Source organism: Rousettus aegyptiacus, unplaced genomic scaffold (genome assembly GCF_014176215.1).
Source record: "Rousettus aegyptiacus isolate mRouAeg1 unplaced genomic scaffold, mRouAeg1.p scaffold_m13_p_2, whole genome shotgun sequence".
Lineage (NCBI taxonomy): Eukaryota > Metazoa > Chordata > Mammalia > Chiroptera > Pteropodidae > Rousettus > Rousettus aegyptiacus.
Window position 1 is genome coordinate 120,823,081 of NW_023416295.1, and position 21,142 is coordinate 120,844,222.

The window sequence follows — 21,142 nt, forward strand, 5'->3', positions numbered from 1 at the left end:
GCTGCCACCTCCCTCTTCCCTTGGCTTTTACTCGCGTCCTCTGCAAGGCTTAAGCCGGCCCAGGCGGCAGCGCGCTCACGAGCCCGCCGCTTGTAGCGGTCACGCGCACGCACGCTTGTGCGTATGTTCCCTGAGAACCCGGAAGTGCGAGGGAGAGGAGAGCCACGTGGGTGGAGCTGGAGCGCAGCTCGCATGGGGGAGTCTATCCCGCTTGCCGCCCCGGTCCCGGTGGAACAGGCGGTGCTGGAGACGTTCTTCTCTCATCTGGGTATCTTCTCTTACGACAAGGCCAAGGACAATGTGGAGAAGGAACGAGAGGCCAACAAGAGCGCGGGGGGCAGCTGGCTGTCGCTGCTGGCGGCCTTGGCCCACCTGGCCGCGGCCGAGAAGGTCTATCACAGCCTCACCTACCTGGGGCAGAAACTAGGTACCTCCGCCCCGCCCCCCCGTGCCCCTTGAGGAGGAAGGAAAGGGGGTATATTCCCCGGTCGGCAGTGGCTTGGGTTCCCTGTTTCTGTCGCTCCTAATGCAGGCTCAATTGGACTCCCAGCTCTCCTCCCACCGTTCCCTTCCTTCCCTAGGCTTCCACAAACCCCGCCCACCGGCCTCAGCAGCAGATAGATTGGCAGATGGGGTGGATGCTCTTTGCAGGTCTGTTCCCCAAACGGATGGATGTATCCATTTTGCCCAGTGCATGGATTGGTGCCATAAATGACAAGTTAAGCAAACTCTATGTCTTCGCTCTTATAACCAGTGACACTGCGGCCAGAAGAGCAAAACTTGGCAATACAACCTAGTTCGAGTTAATGTACACTACTGTCTGGCTTCTTAAGGTTAAGGCCCTGGAGAGTTACAGATGGAGTCCTACCCCTTTTTGTAGGCTCTCAATAAATATTTAGTGAATGAAATAAATGAATACTGGACAGGAAAGGCAAGAAATATGCCTGCCTAACACTAGCAAGAGGGCTTAAGGGAAAAATGTAAACACTCTTATCCCATGATAAATCTTGTCTCTAAAAATTCGAGGCAAGGGCAGAGTCAACTGATTTTCACTAGTAGAAACAATTAGTATAAGTAGATCAGAAGGAAATACTTGTGAAAGCCAAGGGCTATGCATACAAGGTAGTAGTACTACTTATAATTACTAATAGTATTACAAATCCCAGAGCTTTTAGAGTTGTGTTAGTACTTTGGCCTATTTTAGAAACTTTAATTATCAGAGGCACCCAGTCTAGTATGAATGAAGGACACATATAGAATAGAAATGTAAAATTGAGTGCAGATTCCATTTCGATTCCTCCATCCCCAGTTTCTTGATATTGCCTTAAGGTGACCATGTATGTACATCTTGCTTTCAGTAAACACTAGGGGAAAGGCTTTTTGAGATCTTAAGTTTTACCTCAGTCAAATAACTTGTTTAGCATGTTAACTTACTGGCAAAAGATGGTCAGTTTCACCTTGCGTTTTTTTCCTGTCCTTTTTACAGTGGCACTTCTCACAAATCTGCAATTGCTATTGCAGTGATATTTTTCCCTTTTCTATAGATTGGCAAATTGTGTATTGTTGAGTGCCAGACCCCAAACCAGAATACCTGCCTTTGAATTGTCAGATTGTGTTTGTATCCATATGATTTATTAAAAATTCGTACATGTATTATAATTTACATATATATGTAAATGGGGAGGAGTCCAACTATAAAATTGAAGGTGAGGAATTTTCTGGCAGTTTTAATTTTTGGATTCCCCCACCTTGTGAAGAATGGTAATTGACCCCAGTGCTATCATTCTTAATTTTTTTAGCTTATCTATGAGAATTTGATTAAACCTGTAGACTTACTCTCCAGAAAAATATATATGTAATACAATACATTTTTGCATATAATCAGAGGACTCAGTTGGATTTCCTAAAGCCTTATTTGTGGACCCCAGTAAAAAAAAAAAAAAATCTAATTTAAATTGTATGTACCTGGTTTTAGGTAAACAGAATTGGCTGCCCTATGTATGAGAACGTATGTAAGACTATCATTGCCTCTAACTTGGTTTCTGTGAAGCGGGCCTCATATAAAGTGATTGGTTCTCCATGAACCCTGCCTTACATCAGTGAGCCTGAGAGCTTCACCTTGAAATTGACTCACAGAACATTTTACACTGTGAAACATACACAGGTACTCACTGTTCAGGCTCCCAGGTGACCTGTCACTTCTGAGTAAATGTTCTGAAAATGGTATGTTTCATTTTAATGCCTCTTAACTTATTCACATATATAGTAAATGTAGATTCCAGATTTAAAATTTTAACTTTGAAATTTCTTATTTTTTTTTTTTTCGTATTGGAACATTTGTGATATCCATGTGCTTAGTGACTTTATGATCACTGGGTTGACTTCATTTTCTTAAAAACTTGGGAAAAATTTTTTGTGTCGCCATTTAAAACATTCCCATGTTCTTCAACGACTTTACTAATTAGAACATTTATATGGTTTTCTTTAAAAAGCAATACAAAAAGTTTATATGTATTTTTAAACATTTAAAACCTGGTTCAAGAAAGTGTCTTTTTGACCTCACTTCTGACTGGTGTTTATTGGAGACCTTAGCAGTGAATCCTGACTATAGCTGTCTTTTAGACAGAGAACAGACCTGACAGGGAGCCTTCTGTTCCTGTCTTGGCTCACTTGTGAAAAACTTTGGGTGGGGCCCTTTTCTTGGAGGCTTCTCTTTCTTTGGAGGGGAGAATATACCTGTTTGGGGAAGAATCAGTAACTCAATGCCTGTGAAGGATTTCAGAAACTCATACTTTTCTCCCCTTTGTTTCATTACTGGAGAGTTTCCTTAATATCTGGTTGCTAGAATTTAGCATAGTAGAAAATGACTTAACTTGAGAACCAATGTTTAAAAATTATTTGCAAGAAGTTGTAGTTTAAAATTCCTAATTAGATGTTTTGCATGATCCTTTAATATACTTATTTCTTGAAATTTTGTCTTGTAAGATAGACTGTTGAAATATTGAGAAATGAACATGTATAAATAGAGCCCTCTGGTAATAATTCAGAATAATCATATTTTGTAAATTCAAGAAATTGAAAAGAGAAAGAAGTCTTGCATCTCTGATTTCTTGTTTCCCAGCATGAAGGAAGGCCAGTCCCCACTGGATATTCCAAACTAGGGTAGTTAACAAATAGGATTATACTCCTGAGAGCTTTGAGAAAAGAGACCCATATAAAGAAATGCATTGGTTGTCTCTCCCTTCCTCATAGTGTCACTTTACTTGGTTTCACATCATAACGATTGATGTTTATTGATAAACTTAGGTATTCTTTGTATTTATGTGGTATTTCCACTCCCCCAGATGAGGGTAATCTGATGAAGGAAAGTATCCATTTTTCACCCAGATTTAAAAATTTTCACCAAGGCCATCCTGTTCAAACAGTGGAAGTGAGTACATAGTTGAGGTCACCTAGTTCTGTCAAATAGATTGCTATTTTTACAGGAATTGACGCTCTCAATTTACCATAGAGTTTCAGAAGCTCAGTTATGTAGCACTGAGTATTTTCTTATATCAGTTATAAATGGAAGGGAAAGAGGATTAGCATTATCGAGCGTGTGCTTTGCTTTGCTCCAGATACATTACACACCAAATGTTATTTCATTTTTGTCTTCTTAGCAGCTCTATTACTAGTTTTGTGTTAAAAATAACTAAGGTTCAAAATGGCTAAGTCATTTGCACATCACACAGTTTGTGAATTCGAAAGCTGGGATTTGGAACCAAGTCTGGCAGAATTTCAGAGCTTTTAGGTTTCACATATTACACTGACTACCCTCCTAACCTAAGAGATTTTGTCCTAGACCTGGGCGCAGAGGTCTTTTTATACAATCTGCAAAGCTAGAATGAATATGGGCATGGAAAGAAGGCAATCCCAAGGTACATTCCTATATAGGATGTTTATGTTAGGGTCAGTCTACCTGTACCATATGGATTTTGCTGCTATTAGTAGGAGAAATGATGTAAGTGCTAGTCAATCTGTTTAAGCAGTATACTGGAGAAAACTATTCTCAAGTATTAGTAGTTTGGCTGTGGAAGCAGTAATAAGTAGAGTAACCAACCTTTTAGGTTTGCCCAGGGCTGAAAGGGTTTCCAGGATATGGGACTAAGGGAGAGTTTCCCAAGAAGTGAGGTTTTCAGTGCTAAAACTGGAAAGTCGTGGGTAAACTAGGACAAGGTAGTCATTATAGTTGTAAGAGATACGAGATTCATTTCTTGAAACATAAGCTGGGAAGTGAACTAAAAATGATGTTATGAAATGTTTCATTCTATAAGAGGATATTTTACAAATGCTTTGATAAATGATTTTAATTCCTAATATGTTTAGAACAGTCATTCATTAAATCATTCTGTATATATTAATAGAAAAATTGTTATCTATATTTGAGGTTTTTATATATTCTTAAGAATTACTGTTTTAAACCTGTCCAGTTTCTTTTCTCTCTCCTAATGTCTTGCCTCTGACCCTTTGGTGGGGTGCATAAATGCTTTAAAAAAATCTATAAAGCTGGCTCTATAATTATTAGAAATATAGTTGATCATGTATTAATACAGAAATGATGTCTATGCCATTTGATTCTTTTTGACTATTGAAAAAGATGATTTATTTTGGAACCCCTGTATCACAGCAGCAGTTATTTAGAATTGTTTGTTGCTCTTAATAATTCACAATGTGCTGCTTATTATGTTATAGCCTATATTGTCAGCCTTGTCAAGAGTACCAAGATTTCCTTTTTTTCCCAGAGACCCCAGAAGTCTGTGTTCTTGTGTAAGGGAGAAATATGTGTGTGTTGTCTATTTTCTGGTTTAAAAGATAAGATTAAAAGATGGCTTAAAAGATAAGATTCAAAGGAAAATGCAACTCTAACACAGAAATAAAATTTTCTGATTTACCAGGAATAACAACAGTGTTTCATAATTGGGTGTTCTCATTTATTTTAAATACGTTTTTGTGGAAGGAGGGCTTTTTAGTTCCTGGTTAGTTATTCTCTGAAATAAATCTTAATCCTCATTGAAGTTGGATAGGGGAGAATTAGTGCATGGCTAAGGAAACGAAACACAGGTCTGCTGTTACATTAATGAGTCGTACCAGCCATTTATTTAACCTATTCCTCAGTGAAATTATCAACCACAAAACATTTACATCCCAGTGACAGGAGTCAGAGATTATGGTAGATGAGCTCAGCAAGTTCAGAGTCTTTCCTTTTGGATGCTGGGAGGTGTTTTGTACTTCTGGTTTCTCTTCCTTACCTGCTTGCCATGTGCTTATGTCATTTACCTACCAGGGGGCCAGTCTTTCTTCAGCAGGAAGGACTCCATCCGCACCATCTATACTTCCCTGCATAATGAGCTGAAGAAGGTGGTGACTGGCCGTGGTGCCCTGGGCGGGGCCACTCCTCATGTGGAAGAACTCCTTTCCCACCTGTCAGAGCAGCTCTGCTTCTTCGTTCAGGCTCGGATGGAGATTGCAGACTTCTATGAGAAGATGTATACTCTCAGCACACAGAAGTTCATCAATGCTGAAGAGCTCGTTGGCCTTTTGGACACCATTCTCAAGAAATACAGCTCAAGGTCAGTGTAGATGAGGAGGGAGGGAGGGATAAAACACAGCAGCTTCTTGATCCCACACAGACCCTCAGTTTTCCCCCACACTCTTATGACGAAGTAACACAAGAGAATAGCTGTGTTACATTTTGTACATATTAATTAACCAACAGGTATACATTAGGCACCTTCTTTGGGCTCAGTTAACAACATACTAGATGGATACTTACTTCCCTAAGCAATAGCAAAAGGCCAATAATGAAATAATCCTTAACAGATGTATTATAACTGATTTTGGTATTTATGAAGGAGTTCATATAGCCATAAGAGAATTGTGTATAAGATATGTGACTTTTTTAACAAACCACTATTCACTTATTCCTCTAATGCAGTCAGTACTTACATGTGTTGGAAGCTCCTGTATAATTGCTTTTGGCACCTGTGGCCCACTTTTGGTTTTGTTTTAAATTTCCTCATAGTGGAGGCAGGCGTCTATGCTTCTGAGGAGGGCATACTCAAGGTTTTTTGGGTTGATGATGGGAATGACCCAGTTTTATTTTTGCATCCCTGGAGCCTGACATAGTGTCTTGCACATAGTAGGTGCTCAGTAATTTCATGATGGACTAAATGGAAAGTAATTACCTTGAAGGATACCACTCCCTTGAATATGGGAGTTCATACATGTTTGCTTAAAAGAGAAAGGTAGATATGTTAACTTATATTCCCAAATGAAAGATAATATTCATCTGATTAATGGACTAGGCAAAGGGGACAAAATGAGGAGATTAAGAGAGACATTATTATGGAGGATATAGAATCTAAGATTACTTTTAAGGGTAGATAAAGTTTTGAAAGCAAAGCTTGGGAAGAAGAGAGCAGATGCTTTGAGACAAAAAGGCAATTTCAGAATACTAAAAGGCCTCAGAGTTTTGGTACCTGCTGTTCTCTCTTCCTGAAACATTCTTGTCCTACTTGTCTACTCATGATTTAAGTCTCTGTTCAAATGTCACAGAGACCTTCTCTCTTCATCCTACCAAAACTATCATTCCCTTAGGCACTATCCTGCTCCCCTGATTTATTTTCTTCAAATTCCTTATTGCCATCTGAAATTACTATTATTTGCTTAGGGTGTTTTTTTTTTCTCTCACAACTAGAATGTGAGCTCCATGACAGCTTCTGTGTCTTCATCACCTTGAACAGAGCCCAGTGCATAGTAGGTGTTCAATAGGTATTTGTTGAATGAATAAATGAATAGTTGCTAAATAGTGGAGAACCATGAATGGCTTTTGAATAGGGGAGTGTCTGTTTTCATCTTTGTTTTAGACTGATTACCATGGTCCTGGTGTGTGGTTGAAATGGTGAAGGGAGTGGTTATATGAGGAAAGGCAGTTTAGCAGGCTCTTAAGGTAATCCGATTGGTGATAGTAGGGCTTCCTGGTTGCAAGACAGCGGGAAAAGAGATGAAGACAAGGAAAGTCTACAAGTTTTGGCAATAGGATTGTGGGAGTAATGAGAGATTTCTGTCAAAGATGATTTAGAAGTTTTGCACTTTCAATGATAATGTCATTTACAGGATTGAGAAGTTAAGAGGGGCTGGCTTAGAAAGTAGTGAGCAAAATTTGGAATAATTCGGGCTTGAGTTGCTAACAGATCTTCAAGTAGAGGTTCAGTAGGCAGCTAGAAATGGGGGTACAGAGCTCACATGAAGCCAGAAACAGAGAAAATAATTAAAGGTCATCTGTATAGAGAAGTAGACTTATCTTGTTTTTTGGTTTCAAAACATATCCTGTTTCTTTAATAAAGCAACAATTGATTTTTAAGCTTGCAGGAAAGAAGGGGGAATATTTATATATAGCTATTTTGAAGGAAACTAGCACATACTGAGCAACTACTGTGTGCCAGGCAGTATGCAAGACCCTCTTATATATCTGATTTGAGGTATAGGTGAGTTAGTGCTACTTTTATGGAGTCTCAGGGAAGTTAAGCATGCCCAGGGTCATGCAAATTATCTTTGAACCCACTTCTCTATGACTCCAGAGTCCATATTTTGTATGCATCATTGCTTGTATCAAATAGTGAGATGCTTTTCATCCAGTCCAGATAATTTATCTCTGTTGATTATTTTACAAGTCAATAAATAAGATTGATTCTTATTTATTGAATAAATAATAAGACATAGTAAGACTATGAAATAGTCTTCTGTCAGAGTAAGACAAAAAACATTGTAAGCACTTACTGCATTCCCTTGCAAGGAATAAGAATTGTGTACTATATAAAATCATGTAATGTGCACATTCTCTCTGAGCACAAGATAGTTTGGTAAATGTATTATTATGTTTTTATTCTTCCTTTATAAAGGTTTCCCCTAATTTTTCATTTTGAAATTTTTACTCCTACAGTAAAGTTGCAAGAATAGTATAATGAATATAGAGTTACAATATGACCAGTAATTTCACTCCTAATACCCAATGAAAAATACAAAATGAAAACATATGTCTTACACATGAAAACTTTTACATGAATGTTCATAGCAGCATTATTGATAACTGCCAAGAGGTGGAAACAGTCCACATGTCCATCGACTGATGGATGAATAGATAAATATGATATATTCATACAAGAGATTATTCAGCAATAAAAAGGAAGGAGTACTGATACATGCTATAACATAGATGAACCTTATAAAATTATGTTACATGTAATAAGCCAATCATTTATATGAAATGTCCAGACTAGGCAAAGTCATGGACACAGAAAGTAGATTACAAATTCATAGACACAGAAAATGGTAGTTTAGGGTTGGTGGGGTGGGGAGGGAGAATGGAGAGTGACTGTTAATGTGTATAGGGTTTCTTTTGGGGGGTAATGGGACTGTCCTAAAATTAGATAGTGGTGATGGTTATACAATTCTGAATATATTTAAACTGTTAAATTGTATACATTAAAAGTGTGTATGTTACATGTGTGAATTAAATACCAGTAGAACTGTTACTTAAAAAAAAAAACTGTACAATGAGCACACAGGTATCTTTTACCTAGATTCACTATTAAAATTTTTCCATGCTTGTTTTCTCTCTCTCTGTATATAATTTTATTTCCCTGAGTTGTTTGGAACTCAAGTGCAAAACATCATGACACTTCACTCCGAAATATTCAGGTCGTGTCTTCTAAGAACCATGCAAACCTAGAACATAGTTTACACACAGGAAATTTAACACTGATTTTCCACCATCATCTAATATATAGTCCATATTCAGATTTCCTCAGTTGTCCCCAAAACGTCCTCTATAGTTATTTTTTATTGTCATGTATTTTTGATCTTCTTTTATAATCTAAATTTTCTTTTATTGTTTACATGGCTCAAAATTTATAAAGTACAAAAGAATACGTAGTGAAAAGTCTGCCTGCTGCCCTGTCTTAGCTGCTTAATTCCCTTCCTAAGAAGCAGCGAATGTCAGCAAGTTCTTCTTATCATTCCCAAGAGAGTCAATGCATATGGGTATTCACGTTTTTTTAAACATATTTTACATGCGTAGATTTTCTGTTTGTAAATATTATTTTCTTTCTCAAATCTCATTACTATGTATATATTTTTTAATAAAGTAATCTTTTGAAAACCAAAAACTAAAGTACAATTGGCGATATGATTCTCAAAAGGAAGAGATCGCATCTTGGTGATTGCCAAATGCTAATGTGGAAGTGGTTTGCTGAACCATCTCGGAAGCTTAAGAAAATACTGGGCTCCTCCTCTTTTCCCCCAATAAGGTAAAATTTAGTAGTTCTGGATTGGGTGCCCACAAATTTGTATGTTTTAAAGTTCCTTGTGCTACTGATACATAGTCTGCATGAAAAAAATTGTTTGGATAAATAAAAGATGCCAACATTAGAATACACCGAATGTTGAACCTTGCAGATGTGTGTGCATGTGTTTGTATATGTACGTGTATGTCTCTCCTGGGAATTATTACTATTTAATTTCATTTTTATTTTATTAGGTTTGTGATCTATCATCTTTGAACCTTCTTTGAAACATCCCACTTCCTAGAGGCTTGAGAATTTCTCCATTTCCTGCCAAAGCCTCAATTTCATTCTTGAAACTCTTAGGACAGTACTTGGCTGTACCCATTAGTCTTCTGATTGGATGCTGATGGAATCTGATGGAGCTGAGTTGCAACATCACATATGGTCAATAGTTTTCACCTACAGTTTCCATCTTCTACCCATTCTAACTTTCTCTTATTAATAGGGAATTACTGATCACAGGTACATCTTAGCCTGAAAATTATCAAATTTAGGCTATGGGTTAATTTTAACAACAAAAATTCTTTCGTTAAGAATTTTTGAGATAGTTAAGATAGAAATTATGTATGATATATTGATTTTTCTTTGGGAAGTGGGATTATTTTAGGTATAAATGAATGTGATTTGCCTTTTGCCAGGATAACACACCTAATACATCCTTTCATGGTTCCAGTATTCTAGAGAAATAATTCATATTTCGATATTCTCTTGTATTGAGTTAATCTTCTTCCCAAAAGACTCAATTTATCTTTCAAGGAATGCTTATTTGTCTCAATATATATGATCCATGTCAAAACACTTATAAAAAATTGTGTCAATCTTTCATCTTTCAAACCATGAAATGCTTTTTATATTAAAAAATTAACAAGCATGATATATAGCATGGAGTCTAAACCTCTGGCCCTGATTTGAGATGGCAGATCCTGTGTGTCATTGTAATGTCCAGTCTACTTTCAGAGATGAAGAGAGAGCATATTTTGTTTTTTTCTCTGGATGCCAGTTGTATTCAGAGTAGGACGAAGTCAAAGGTTTCCTCTTTTGGTAACCTTATTACATCATTAAGCAAATTTAAATTCTTATTTAAGAATCACAGTCATTTATAATGCTGCATTTCAAACTGAGTAATTAACATTGTGGATATGAGTTTTTATTATGTGCCCATTAGAAGAAAAAATGAATTTAGATCCTACAGGATCACAGTGTCTGCTACTCCTTGAATACTCTTGAGGAGAGGTAGAACTTGGGTTTTTTTTCCAAGGAAGCATCAATGTAACCTTTTTTTATTTTATAGAGTTTGTTTTGACTTTATTTACCTTACTGTTTTATACAGTGAACATAAAAGAAAATTCTGGCTCATCTTTCTGTTTTGTGGTTAAAATAAAACTAGAAGATAGATATAATGCAAGTCAATATTTACTCTCCTGAATCAAGAATATAATTTTAAGAAGTAATGCTTTTAAAGAAGTTAGCAATTATTAATGCATTCTAGACAGCTTTTTAAAATCTCTCTGGCATAGGAATAATACCATTCAATGACTTTTATTTTTTAATCATACATTTTAGCCAGAATTTATATAATGTTTTTTTTAGTTACATAAAATTTATCTGCATTTTAGGAAACGTAGTTTGTTTGTTTTTTATCTAAATCCTTCAAAATGACAGAATTCTCACCAAAGACAGAACTATGATTTATTTAGGCTTTATGTCCTTTTTTTCCTTTAAAAAAAGATTCATGATAATAAGACTTAATGAAACAGTTGTATGTATAGTTAAACAAGGTTAATTATTTTAAAAAATACCCACTGAGAATTTTATAAGCAAAACCAACAATAGTGCAGTTTCTGTGGGATGCATTCTATTCTAGACACTTGACATACCTAGATCTTAACAGTTCAGATTTAAAGCCTTCTGTGATCTTGCCCCAGCCTACCTTTTCAAATTCATCAAAGATCTATCAAATGTCTTAAATTGCAGCCACTGGAGGCAAAAATTGGGGTCCCTTTAAACAAAAGACAAATTAACAAGAGAAAAGCATTCAAGTATATTTAATATAATTTTACGTGACAAGTCATAACCTGTGCTTTTATGCTATATTTGATGAAGAATGGAGAGTTGTGGGAAAACATAGAATGAAAAGGGTTTAAGTTAAGTGTAGTAAACTGAGGGAAACAGCAAGTCCTGTTAGTTCAGATTCTTCTCTGTGTCCCTTAGTCTTTGGAGATAAGGATGCTGCTCTTTTCCTGGGGGTATGGGGAGGGCTCCTCTCACTTGAGGGTTTTATGACCTAATTCAAGGGAGGGTGATGTTGTTTCTCAATTTCCTTCAGCTTAAAATATTTAGTATTGAAATTGTTAAAGATTTTGCTTAATTAGGTTCAGTCATCAATTCAAATGGGGATCGTAGCCAAGAAATCAAGAGAAGGCAGAGAGAAGGAAGGGCAGCAATGGAAGAATCAAAAAAGATCATCAAGAGCAAAGATGGGTTATTAAAGTCTAAGTCAAAGATCATCCACACCCTCATATTCCCAATTACTATGCACAGATGTAAAAGATGGACAGTGAAGAAGGCTGGAAGGAAAAAAAAATGATTCATTTGAAATACAGTGTCGGAGGTGAGCTCTATGGATAACCTGAACCACCAGGAAGACAAACAAATGGATCCTGGGGCAAATTAAGCCTGAAACATCACTGGAGGCAAAAATGACAAAACTGAAGCTGTCCTATTTCAGGCACATCATGAAAAGGCAGGGTTCTTTGGAAAAGACAATAATGCAGGGAAAAATAGAAGGCAGCAGGAAAAGAGGAAGCCCAAATGTGAGGTGGATTGACTCCATAATAGAAGCCATAGGCCTGAGCCTATAGGAGCTGAGAAGGACAGGACATTGTGGACATTACTCATTCATAGGGTCACCAGGAGTTGGAATTAACTCATTGGCATGTACCATATTTTGGAGCAGCATGTTCTGAACCACATCACATTGTTCTATTATGTATCAGTTACCTATTACAACAGTCATTCTGTATAACAGAACACCCCCAAATTCACACTTATAGTCTTGCAGGGAGTTGACTGACCTGAGCTAAGCTTAGCTGGGTAGCTCTGCTTGACACTGTTGGTCTTGCTGGGCTTGGCTTATTGTTGTGAGCTTTGGGCTTAGTCTGCTCTATATGTGTTCATTCTGAGCCCAAAGTTAGAGGGGAAGCAGCTACCCAAAGTGCAAAAGAACAAGCTCAGCTAAGCTCACTTTAAGCCTTTGCTTGCATCAGATTTGTTAACATCCCTATGGCCAATGCAAGTCACATGGCTTAGTCTATAGTCCAGGGGTGAGAAAATACACTCCTCCTTGGGTGGGGGAAGCTACAGAATCAAATGGCAAGGGATGTAGCATCAGGGATGGTTATGAATCGGGACCAAAAATTTAAGCCCTCATTTTCACATGGCTGAATTCTACTTGCTGCTTTTTAAAAAAATTGATCCTACCTGCCCTTTAAGCTTTATGGCTCAATTCAGATCCTGTCGGTGTGACTTGCACAATCTTTCAACAAAAAGAAATTATTCCTTCTGAACTGTTATTTTATTTGTACTCCTCATTAGAGATGTATTATTTTCTATTCATATCCATTATAAACACCTCCTTCTTACATAGGCGGTACTGCAGGGCAAATTTCTGGCTAATTCATTTTGTATTTTCAACTATTTGTATCTAAAAACTAGTAAAGTAATTGTTTTAAATGAGAAAAGTACAATTTCTTTTTAGTGTGGTAAAATATACATAATATAAAGTTTACAGTTTAGCCATTTTTAAGCGTACCATTCTGTGGCATTTAGTACATTCACAGTGTTGTGCTACAGATTTATTTTTAACGGGGCTTCTGACTTCTCACATGCATGAGACCTGCATACTTCTTTTGGAAAGAACTCGCTATGGATTTGTAAAGGAGGGTGTGCATTTGCACATGCGTGCTCTTTCTATTCTTCTGGCTTTTTTTTTTTTTTTTTTGGCTTTTTAAAGAGCAGATGTTCTCTGCAAATAATTGTCAATTTATTCCGTATTCAGACTTGTTTAAGCTTGCTGCCATAGCTGAGGTGTATATTTTTGGATTACAACAATTTAACAGATCCCCTATATGAATTGTGAATAGGTATGAGGCACACAGCAGAGTGGAAATGGGGAAATGATACATCATAATACTAATCTCAAAGTCTTGGCAGGATAATATTAACACATATTTTTAGCTTTTAAGAATGAAAAATAGCTTCGACATTCACATTCATCCTAATAAATTCTGAGCATTTAAATACTTTTAATATATGTTTATGGACAAGCTTGTTCAGAATTCTTTCTGAAGTTTTGTACAGAGAATTCACGGTCTTTCAAGGAGAATGTTGGATATCAATGATAATTTCCAACTGGAAGCAGAAAAATAACTTATTGTTATTTGTGGTAGAATTTTCTCCAATCTCACACCATTTTCTGTCATTAACAATCTTACTGTGTTTATAGTCCTTTGGTATATTTCATGATATCCATGCTTATATAATCTTGTGATACTTGATACTCATTAAGTGTCAAGGGACCTTAGCCTTTAGGCTAAGGAAGCAGGAACATTTCTTAAAATTCAGTGATTTTGAGACATGCTATTGTGTGTGTTAAACTTTTTTAATGTTTATTCCAAAGCATGTAGTGTTTGAAGAGTTCAAGTTAGTTAATTAAGCACTTGAGTTAGAGAATGTGAGCTTTGTTTTATCTTTCTGATTCTTTGAGTATATTACTAGACTAGACGCTCCACCCATGTTGTAACTTCCTATCTTGAAGGATGTTGAGAGTAAAATGCAAATAGAAAAAATGTGGTGTTGTCTGAGGGTAAAATGCAAATAATTGAAAAAAATATGGTATTGTAAATAACTGCATCCTATTTATCACATGATAATCAGTTTCTATCTTATAAAGTCCAACCTAGTATGGGCTCTCTTAATCATAATCCTTTTAATTAGTGTTTAACTACATTTTTCAAACCTCTAGCTATACTTGTGATGATTTTTTCCCTCATTGTTTAGTTGATGACCAGTATTTTAACCTTCAACTGTGGTAAAAACAGACCTGTGTGAGAAGCTTCTGTCTCATTGACAGTGAGGCAATTAAATTGCATGGGCTCAGGCCTGTAAATCATCTCCTGTGGTCCCTGGGCATAAGATATGCTCAGTAAATGCTAGATCTTGCCCACATCTTTAAAATGGGGTCATTTGCTAAGATAATTCCTGAAACCTATGCAGATGCTTTGGATCTTTAGGAACCGTGTAACGGCTTAATATAGGCCTTGAAAAGGAGCATGTACGAGGCTCAGCAGACACTGAAACTGCCTAGGCATTTCTCAGAAGAAAAGACTGAGGAAGAAAGCTCTAAGTGGTCAATACAGAGAGGCTGCTCCTTAGCCATTCTATTCCACTGTTACAGAAAGTCGTTTAGATCATAAACCACAGGCAGAATCAATGAGACAGAAACTAGGATTCAAATCTTAACATAGTTACCACCGAATTTTAACATCGTTACTGAATTCCTGCTATGTGCCATGTGTTGTAGAAATAAAGGAGTGAAGGAAGAAGGCAGGTTTTACTTCCTCTCAGGAAGACACTCAAAGTAAAGGTAACTGCATATTCCAGTTTGTCTGATAAAGTATGATTAAGTTACAAAAGGGGAAGACAGGTATTAAGAAACTAGAGGATACACTTAGAAGGCCTGACCTGGTCTGGGGCTGGACACAGAAGACATTTCTAAGGAGGTGACTCTGAAGAGGAGACTTAAAGCATCAGAAAGAAGTGTTGATGACAAGGGTCATGCTTTCACTGGCCTCAGGGTCTTTGCAACTAACCCTTTTCTCCCTTTGCCTGGAAGGGAGGATACTCCCACATCCTGTCTCCTTACCCCTCAATATTACTATTACAAGTAAAGTAGAATATGTTTTACAAACAACAGGTAGCAATTCCTGAGTCGCAAAATTAATTTAGTGAATAGTAATCCAATTAAAAAATACATATTATTAACTATCAAGTATATTGTACATAGTAAGGGTAAATAAGAAGTTGAAACTTTTATTTATATACATATGTGTACTTAGTCACAATATAAAGTATACTTCTAACTAGATTTTTAAAAACATTTTTTAAACATTTAAAAAAATATAACAAAATTTGTAAATATTTTGTCTAGAACAAGTAGAAATGAAATCACACTACTATCTTAACCTTTGTGATATCATTGCATTTCAAATTACTTATTTAATGTCTGGAGAAAGTGAGAAGAATGGGTATGTGGCTCAAGCTAAGACGGAACCATATTATTCAAGGCCTTGTACACCTTTTTAAGGATTTTGGATTCTATCCTAATACAAATGGAAAGTGATTGAAGTGTTAGTTTTTTTTTTTTTAATCTCTGCCTCTTTAGGACCACACCCTGAGAATAAGATGCCTTGTTTTGATGATACTGTTAGTCATACAATTCCCAGAATAAAATAAGTTAGGAAAGAATTGTAGCTAATTTAATCTCTCTGTATTTGAAAAGAAGGTAGCCACTACTTTCATTTTTTTTTTTTTAAACGTCAACTATTTCCACAGGAGAATATGATGCTGACATAATCCTGAAATGGTGAAGTTATATCAGAATGACTTTTTAAATAAATCAACATGGAATCTTTCCATTTTTCCTTCCACTGCCCCTAAATGTAATATTATTTGACCACATTGTTTTTTGTTTTTTGATTTTTTTTGAGGGTAGAAATGTCAACACGGAGTAATAATTCCACTTATTTCTGTTAATTTCTCTTCCTCCTTCAGATTTCATCACCCAATCCTCAGTCCTTTGGAAAGCAGTTTCCAGCTGGAAGTCGATGTCCTGAGTCATCTTCTGAAGGCCCAGGCTCAGGTCTCAGAGTGGAAGTTCCTCCCATCTCTGGTTAATTTGCACAATGCTCATACCAAGTTGCAGACCTGGGGCCAGATCTTTGAAAAGCAGCGGGAGACCAAGAAACATCTGTTTGGAGGGCAGTCTCAGAAGGCCGTACAGCCCCCACACCTTTTCCTTTGGCTGATGAAACTCAAAAACATGCTTCTTGCCAAATTTAGCTTTTACTTTCACGAAGCACTGAGCCGGCAAACAACTGCTTCAGAAATGAAAACGTTGACTGCAAAAGCCAACCCAGACCTTTTTGGAAAGATTTCCAGCTTCATCAGGAAATATGATGCTGCCAACGTGTCCTTAATCTTTGACAACCGAGGGTCAGAGAGCTTCCAGGGTCATGGCTACCACCACCCTCATTCCTACAGAGAGGCCCCTAAGGGTGTGGACCAGTATCCAGCCGTGGTGTCTCTGCCCAGCGACAGGCCTGTAATGCACTGGCCCAATGTCATCATGATCATGACGGACCGCACTTCTGACCTTAACAGCTTGGAGAAAGTGGTTCACTTCTATGATGACAAAGTTCAGAGCACCTATTTCTTAACCCGCCCAGAACCTCACTTTACCATTGTCGTCATTTTTGAATCAAAGAAATCTGAAAGAGACTCCCACTTTATTTCCTTCCTCAATGAGCTCTCACATGCCCTTAAGAACCCCAAAGTTTTTGCAAGTCTGAAACCTGGATCCAAAGGTTAGCAAGTTATTTGTGTGAAAGGTCTTCAAGATGGGTGATTGTGTTCTTAATTGCTCTAATGATCCACAGTGGTCTGTGATTACAGTTTCGATCTATTCATGCTTCTTTCAGAGCTAAATTAAAGACAAGTCCTCCTTAATTGTGTCTCACACTTTATATGCAATTAAGGCCAATTGAATTAAGTATCCAAAGAGTAATCGAGGAAGTGATCATGGCTACTGTGTTTCTCCATAGTACAGCAAAGTACTCTCAGTATTTTCTCCTGTTTTCCTGTATTTCATGTAGACTGAATATTTATTGGCCTTTGATGTTTCTTTCCAGATGTTTCTTTCTTGATGTTTTATATTACTCTAAACGTTGTATTCTAATGCAATTCCAAACACCCTCTCCCTTCCCCTCCTACCTGGATGAGTAATTGGGATAAGAAATTAAATGGTCTTTTTAGAATTAAGGACTGTATGTTTTCTATCTCATAAATTAGCCAATTAAAATAGAGCTATTAGTTTTATTATTCTAATCTAAAAATAATATTTTTGATGCCTAAATTAGAGTTTTAGTGAGAAATTTCTATCGGTTATTGAAACTGAAGGTGAATCAGAGTGGTAGGATAATAAGATCAGGTTTTAACAGTTCAAAAGACTCTATGGCAGCTTTATTAGTCATGAGTTCTCTTGGGGTAATCCACGCACCTAGCTTTGTTTTGACCCTTACAAAGTCTGATTTTTTTCACTCTGTTTTATAGTCAGCATAACCATGATGTGAGATTTCTTCTCTTCAACATATTATCTGCTTGGCTTTCTGTTTATCACCTTTTTGCTGAAATGTATGTTCATGTTTGGCTCTACTCCCTGGTTATTTTTAGGCTGAAAAAGCATGCAGTCTTGGTTTTTCAGCCACTCTTAGACATTCATGCAACTTAGCCTTCTTTTATAAAATCAAAATGGACTCACTATACTTGCTAAAAATCAATTGTGCATTCAAAAGACAGCTTCATAGTTGAGTAATCAACTCAGTATTTAAAAGCATCTAAACTTGGAGTGCATGCCTGCCTCCTCCAAATATTTTTAGAAATAGTGATACACCTTAACACATGCTGCCTTAACACTTTCCTTCAGTAGGTGTTCATGGGGAAGAAGGCATAATGGGCTGTGGAGACCTTTACTTCTTGCTTATTGATTCAGAATAAAAATAAGCCACAAAGAGTAATTGAGTTGCTACTGTTTGATAGTTCCTACAAAGCTTGTGTGCAATGTGATAATCAGTTCAGCCCTATTTCTCATGATTGCACAGAGACATTGTTTTAACGAGCAACCAAAGCAAACAAGGCTGTGGCATCGGTAGAGAGAAGAGGCGCCCCTTTGAGTCCAGGAGGAGGCCTGCCCACCTGTTGGGACCACTTGGTGGAAGAACCCACAGGCCTATTTTCTGGGGAGAACATGTGAGGTTTTTCTTTTTTCTTTTTTTTCCTTTTTTTTTTTTAAATAAAAGTCATGATTTGTAAAAAGCCAGTTTGTTTTAAATAGAAAGTACTCATTTACCTCTGCATTTTATTCACTCAGGTTCTATAAAATCTGAACAGATTGTACAACTTTGACCTTACATAAAAAATTGAAAACTATTGGAACTAAAAAGTCAAATTACTTTTCCTCCCTTTTGTGTTTTGCTAAGCAGCTGAAAAATATTTCTTGGTGTGCTTGTATTTTTTTTTCCTAAATAAAACACCATTAGCCTTAATAATATGTTCTATGTACCTGAAAGAAAATATACTTCGGTGTAATACGGAGAAGAGTGTGAATAAAACATATATACAATACTTAAATAACCAGTCCTTGCCTAGAACATATTTGAATTGTATATTTATTTTTAAACATTTTGGTTCAAGTTAAGAAACAAGGTCATTTTACTCTGAGATTGTCCTCTAAATTCAGTAATGATCTGTAAAGTCTATGTTTTGCTAATTGGAAGAGTAAATGTGCATATTTTCCACAGACTGCTTATTTTGAAATTTCTTTCCATACCACACTTGATCAATTTTGGGGGTAACTGGGAGTGTAATCAACACTTACAAGTTTGCCAAAGAGTCCATCAAGGAGTGTTTCATGTTAGGATGTCATTTAGACACAGGGTGAATGTTTATCACTTTGTCCTCTCTTGGGTCCAACCTGGTACCTAACTATACTTAACTGAGGTGCCAATATCCTTTATATAATCACTTGTACATTTGGACATATTGGAGAAAACTTACTTTCAAGAAAGAAAATAGTTGGTACTTCATTGCACTCCCAGTAGAGTCACTTAGGTGATCTTTAAAACATGTCCACCCTTTGATCTAGCCGCAAAATTGCAGTTTTGTTTCTTTGGCAAGTCAGCCTATGAACCTGACTTCCTTATCTGTATAATGGGGCTAAGGAAATGTGGGCTCGTTTTCAAAGAATATGTAAGAATGAGATGAGATCGTGCATGAAAGAAGGCTTTGAAACTCACTTGGGTTTGAAAGCTATATAAATAAAAGATGGACCACTCTTTCCTTAAACCCAATGCCTCTCCTATTCTTGTCTTTCACTTCAGGTCTGTGGCAAACCTGTGCTTAGTCATTCAGTATGAACAGTACTTAAAGAACTAGTTTAGAAGAGAAGGCAGGCAATACCTAACCAACCCACCCACTCATAAATGTAGAATCTTCATGGTTCTTCATTCCCAAATTGTTCTGGTTAGTTGATAACATCATTTCAGTTCTATATTCAAACTGACTTTTCTCTGTGTGTGTGTGCATCAGGGAGTAAGTAGTCTGGTTGCTCTATCAGTTACTGAGAGAGGTATTTTAAAATCTCCAACTGTGATTGTAGATTTTTGTTAATTTCTGTCAGTTTTTTGCATTTCATATTTCAAAGCCCTTTCATTAGGCTGATATATATTTATAATTTTTCTTTATCGTATATTAACCATTTGATATCATGAAGTTTCTTGCTTTTTCTCCATCCTTGCTTTGAAGTCCATTTTGCCTGATATTTTTATGATCATTCCAGCTTGCTTATTCTTGACTGTTTGCATGGTATGTCTTTTTTCTATCCTCTCATTTTTCATCTATTTCTATATTTTTAAAGTATCTAGTAAGAACTAAAGAGAGAAGACTGATTAAAAAGAGCAATAACAAACTCTGTTCTCCAAACTGACAATCTCTGTCCTTTGATTGAAGTGTTTAGTTTATTTCTCCTGTAGTTTTTTTTCGTCAGGATTTTGCTGATGGTATCCTCAAACCATCATTAAACATTTATTTTTATCTCCCCCTACATATTCAGAGTTATGTCAAGAGGTCTGATCAGATTTAGTTTCATTTTGTAGTAGTAGTAGTACTGTATATTTTATTAGGAGGCAGCTAAATTTGGTATTACCTGGATCGAAATAGTAAAACAGAGAAACTTCACCTCTCTTTGGTTACCTTGAAGAACAGTTCATATAGGAGTGGCTGGATAATGCTTAATTCTTATTTTAATTCTTAAAATAATCAGTTCTTATGGCATCTTCCAGAGACACCAAGGAGTTAGTTGTTGGGGTTTTTTTTTTTTTTTTTTTTTAAGTGTATGAATTTATGGGGCTTTCTGCCTCTTAGATTGAACCCTAAATTTGAAATAAAGCAGCCATCCCCCACCTCCTCGCCACAGGTATCTTGCCACAAGACACTTTTGTGTAAATATTATGACCTTCCCTTATTTCTTAACTCAATGTTAACTTTCTCTCAATTACTGTTTTCCTCTACTTTTTTCCTCCCGTTCCCCCTTTCTTCCCCCTCTCCTTCCTTCCCTTCTTTAGTTTCTAATATCTTCCCCACCAATTTCACTTCAGTCACTTTCCCATGCTTCAGGGATTCAGGACATACCCCAGTGGTCTCTGATCCAGTTTTGGAAGGCAGCATCTGAAAGTATTCGTTTTGATGGTTTTACAACAAGTTAGTCTTCTTCAGGCAGTGACAGAGGAATACACAAAAGGCAAAAGTTCAGTATTGACATTAATGGGGTGGCCACAATTAAGCTCAGCCACCTCACGATCACCCAAGACATTTAGCCAGCTACGGCCAAGCAGTGCTATATGTCTTTAGGAGATTATTTGGCAAGA

The 21,142-nt window shown here is 36.7% G+C and overlaps 1 protein-coding gene across 2 annotated transcripts; it reads left to right on the forward strand.

Annotated features, from left to right (window-relative positions):
• The first annotated feature begins 98 nt into the window (after nucleotides 1-98).
• Nucleotides 99-19,017, forward strand: CUNH12orf66 (chromosome unknown C12orf66 homolog). Of its 2 annotated transcripts, XM_036237915.1 has the most exons (4): nucleotides 99-427; nucleotides 5,324-5,609; nucleotides 9,240-9,347; nucleotides 16,215-19,017. In XM_036237915.1, exons 1-4 carry the CDS (start codon nucleotides 124-126, stop codon nucleotides 17,029-17,031), a joined length of 1,515 nt encoding a protein of 504 aa, XP_036093808.1. In that variant the 5' UTR covers nucleotides 99-123; the 3' UTR covers nucleotides 17,032-19,017. The 2 variants fall into 2 exon arrangements, with proteins under 2 accessions (XP_036093808.1, XP_015995387.1); XM_016139901.2 differs by lacking the exon at nucleotides 9,240-9,347.
• The last annotated feature ends 2,125 nt before the right edge of the window (nucleotides 19,018-21,142 follow it).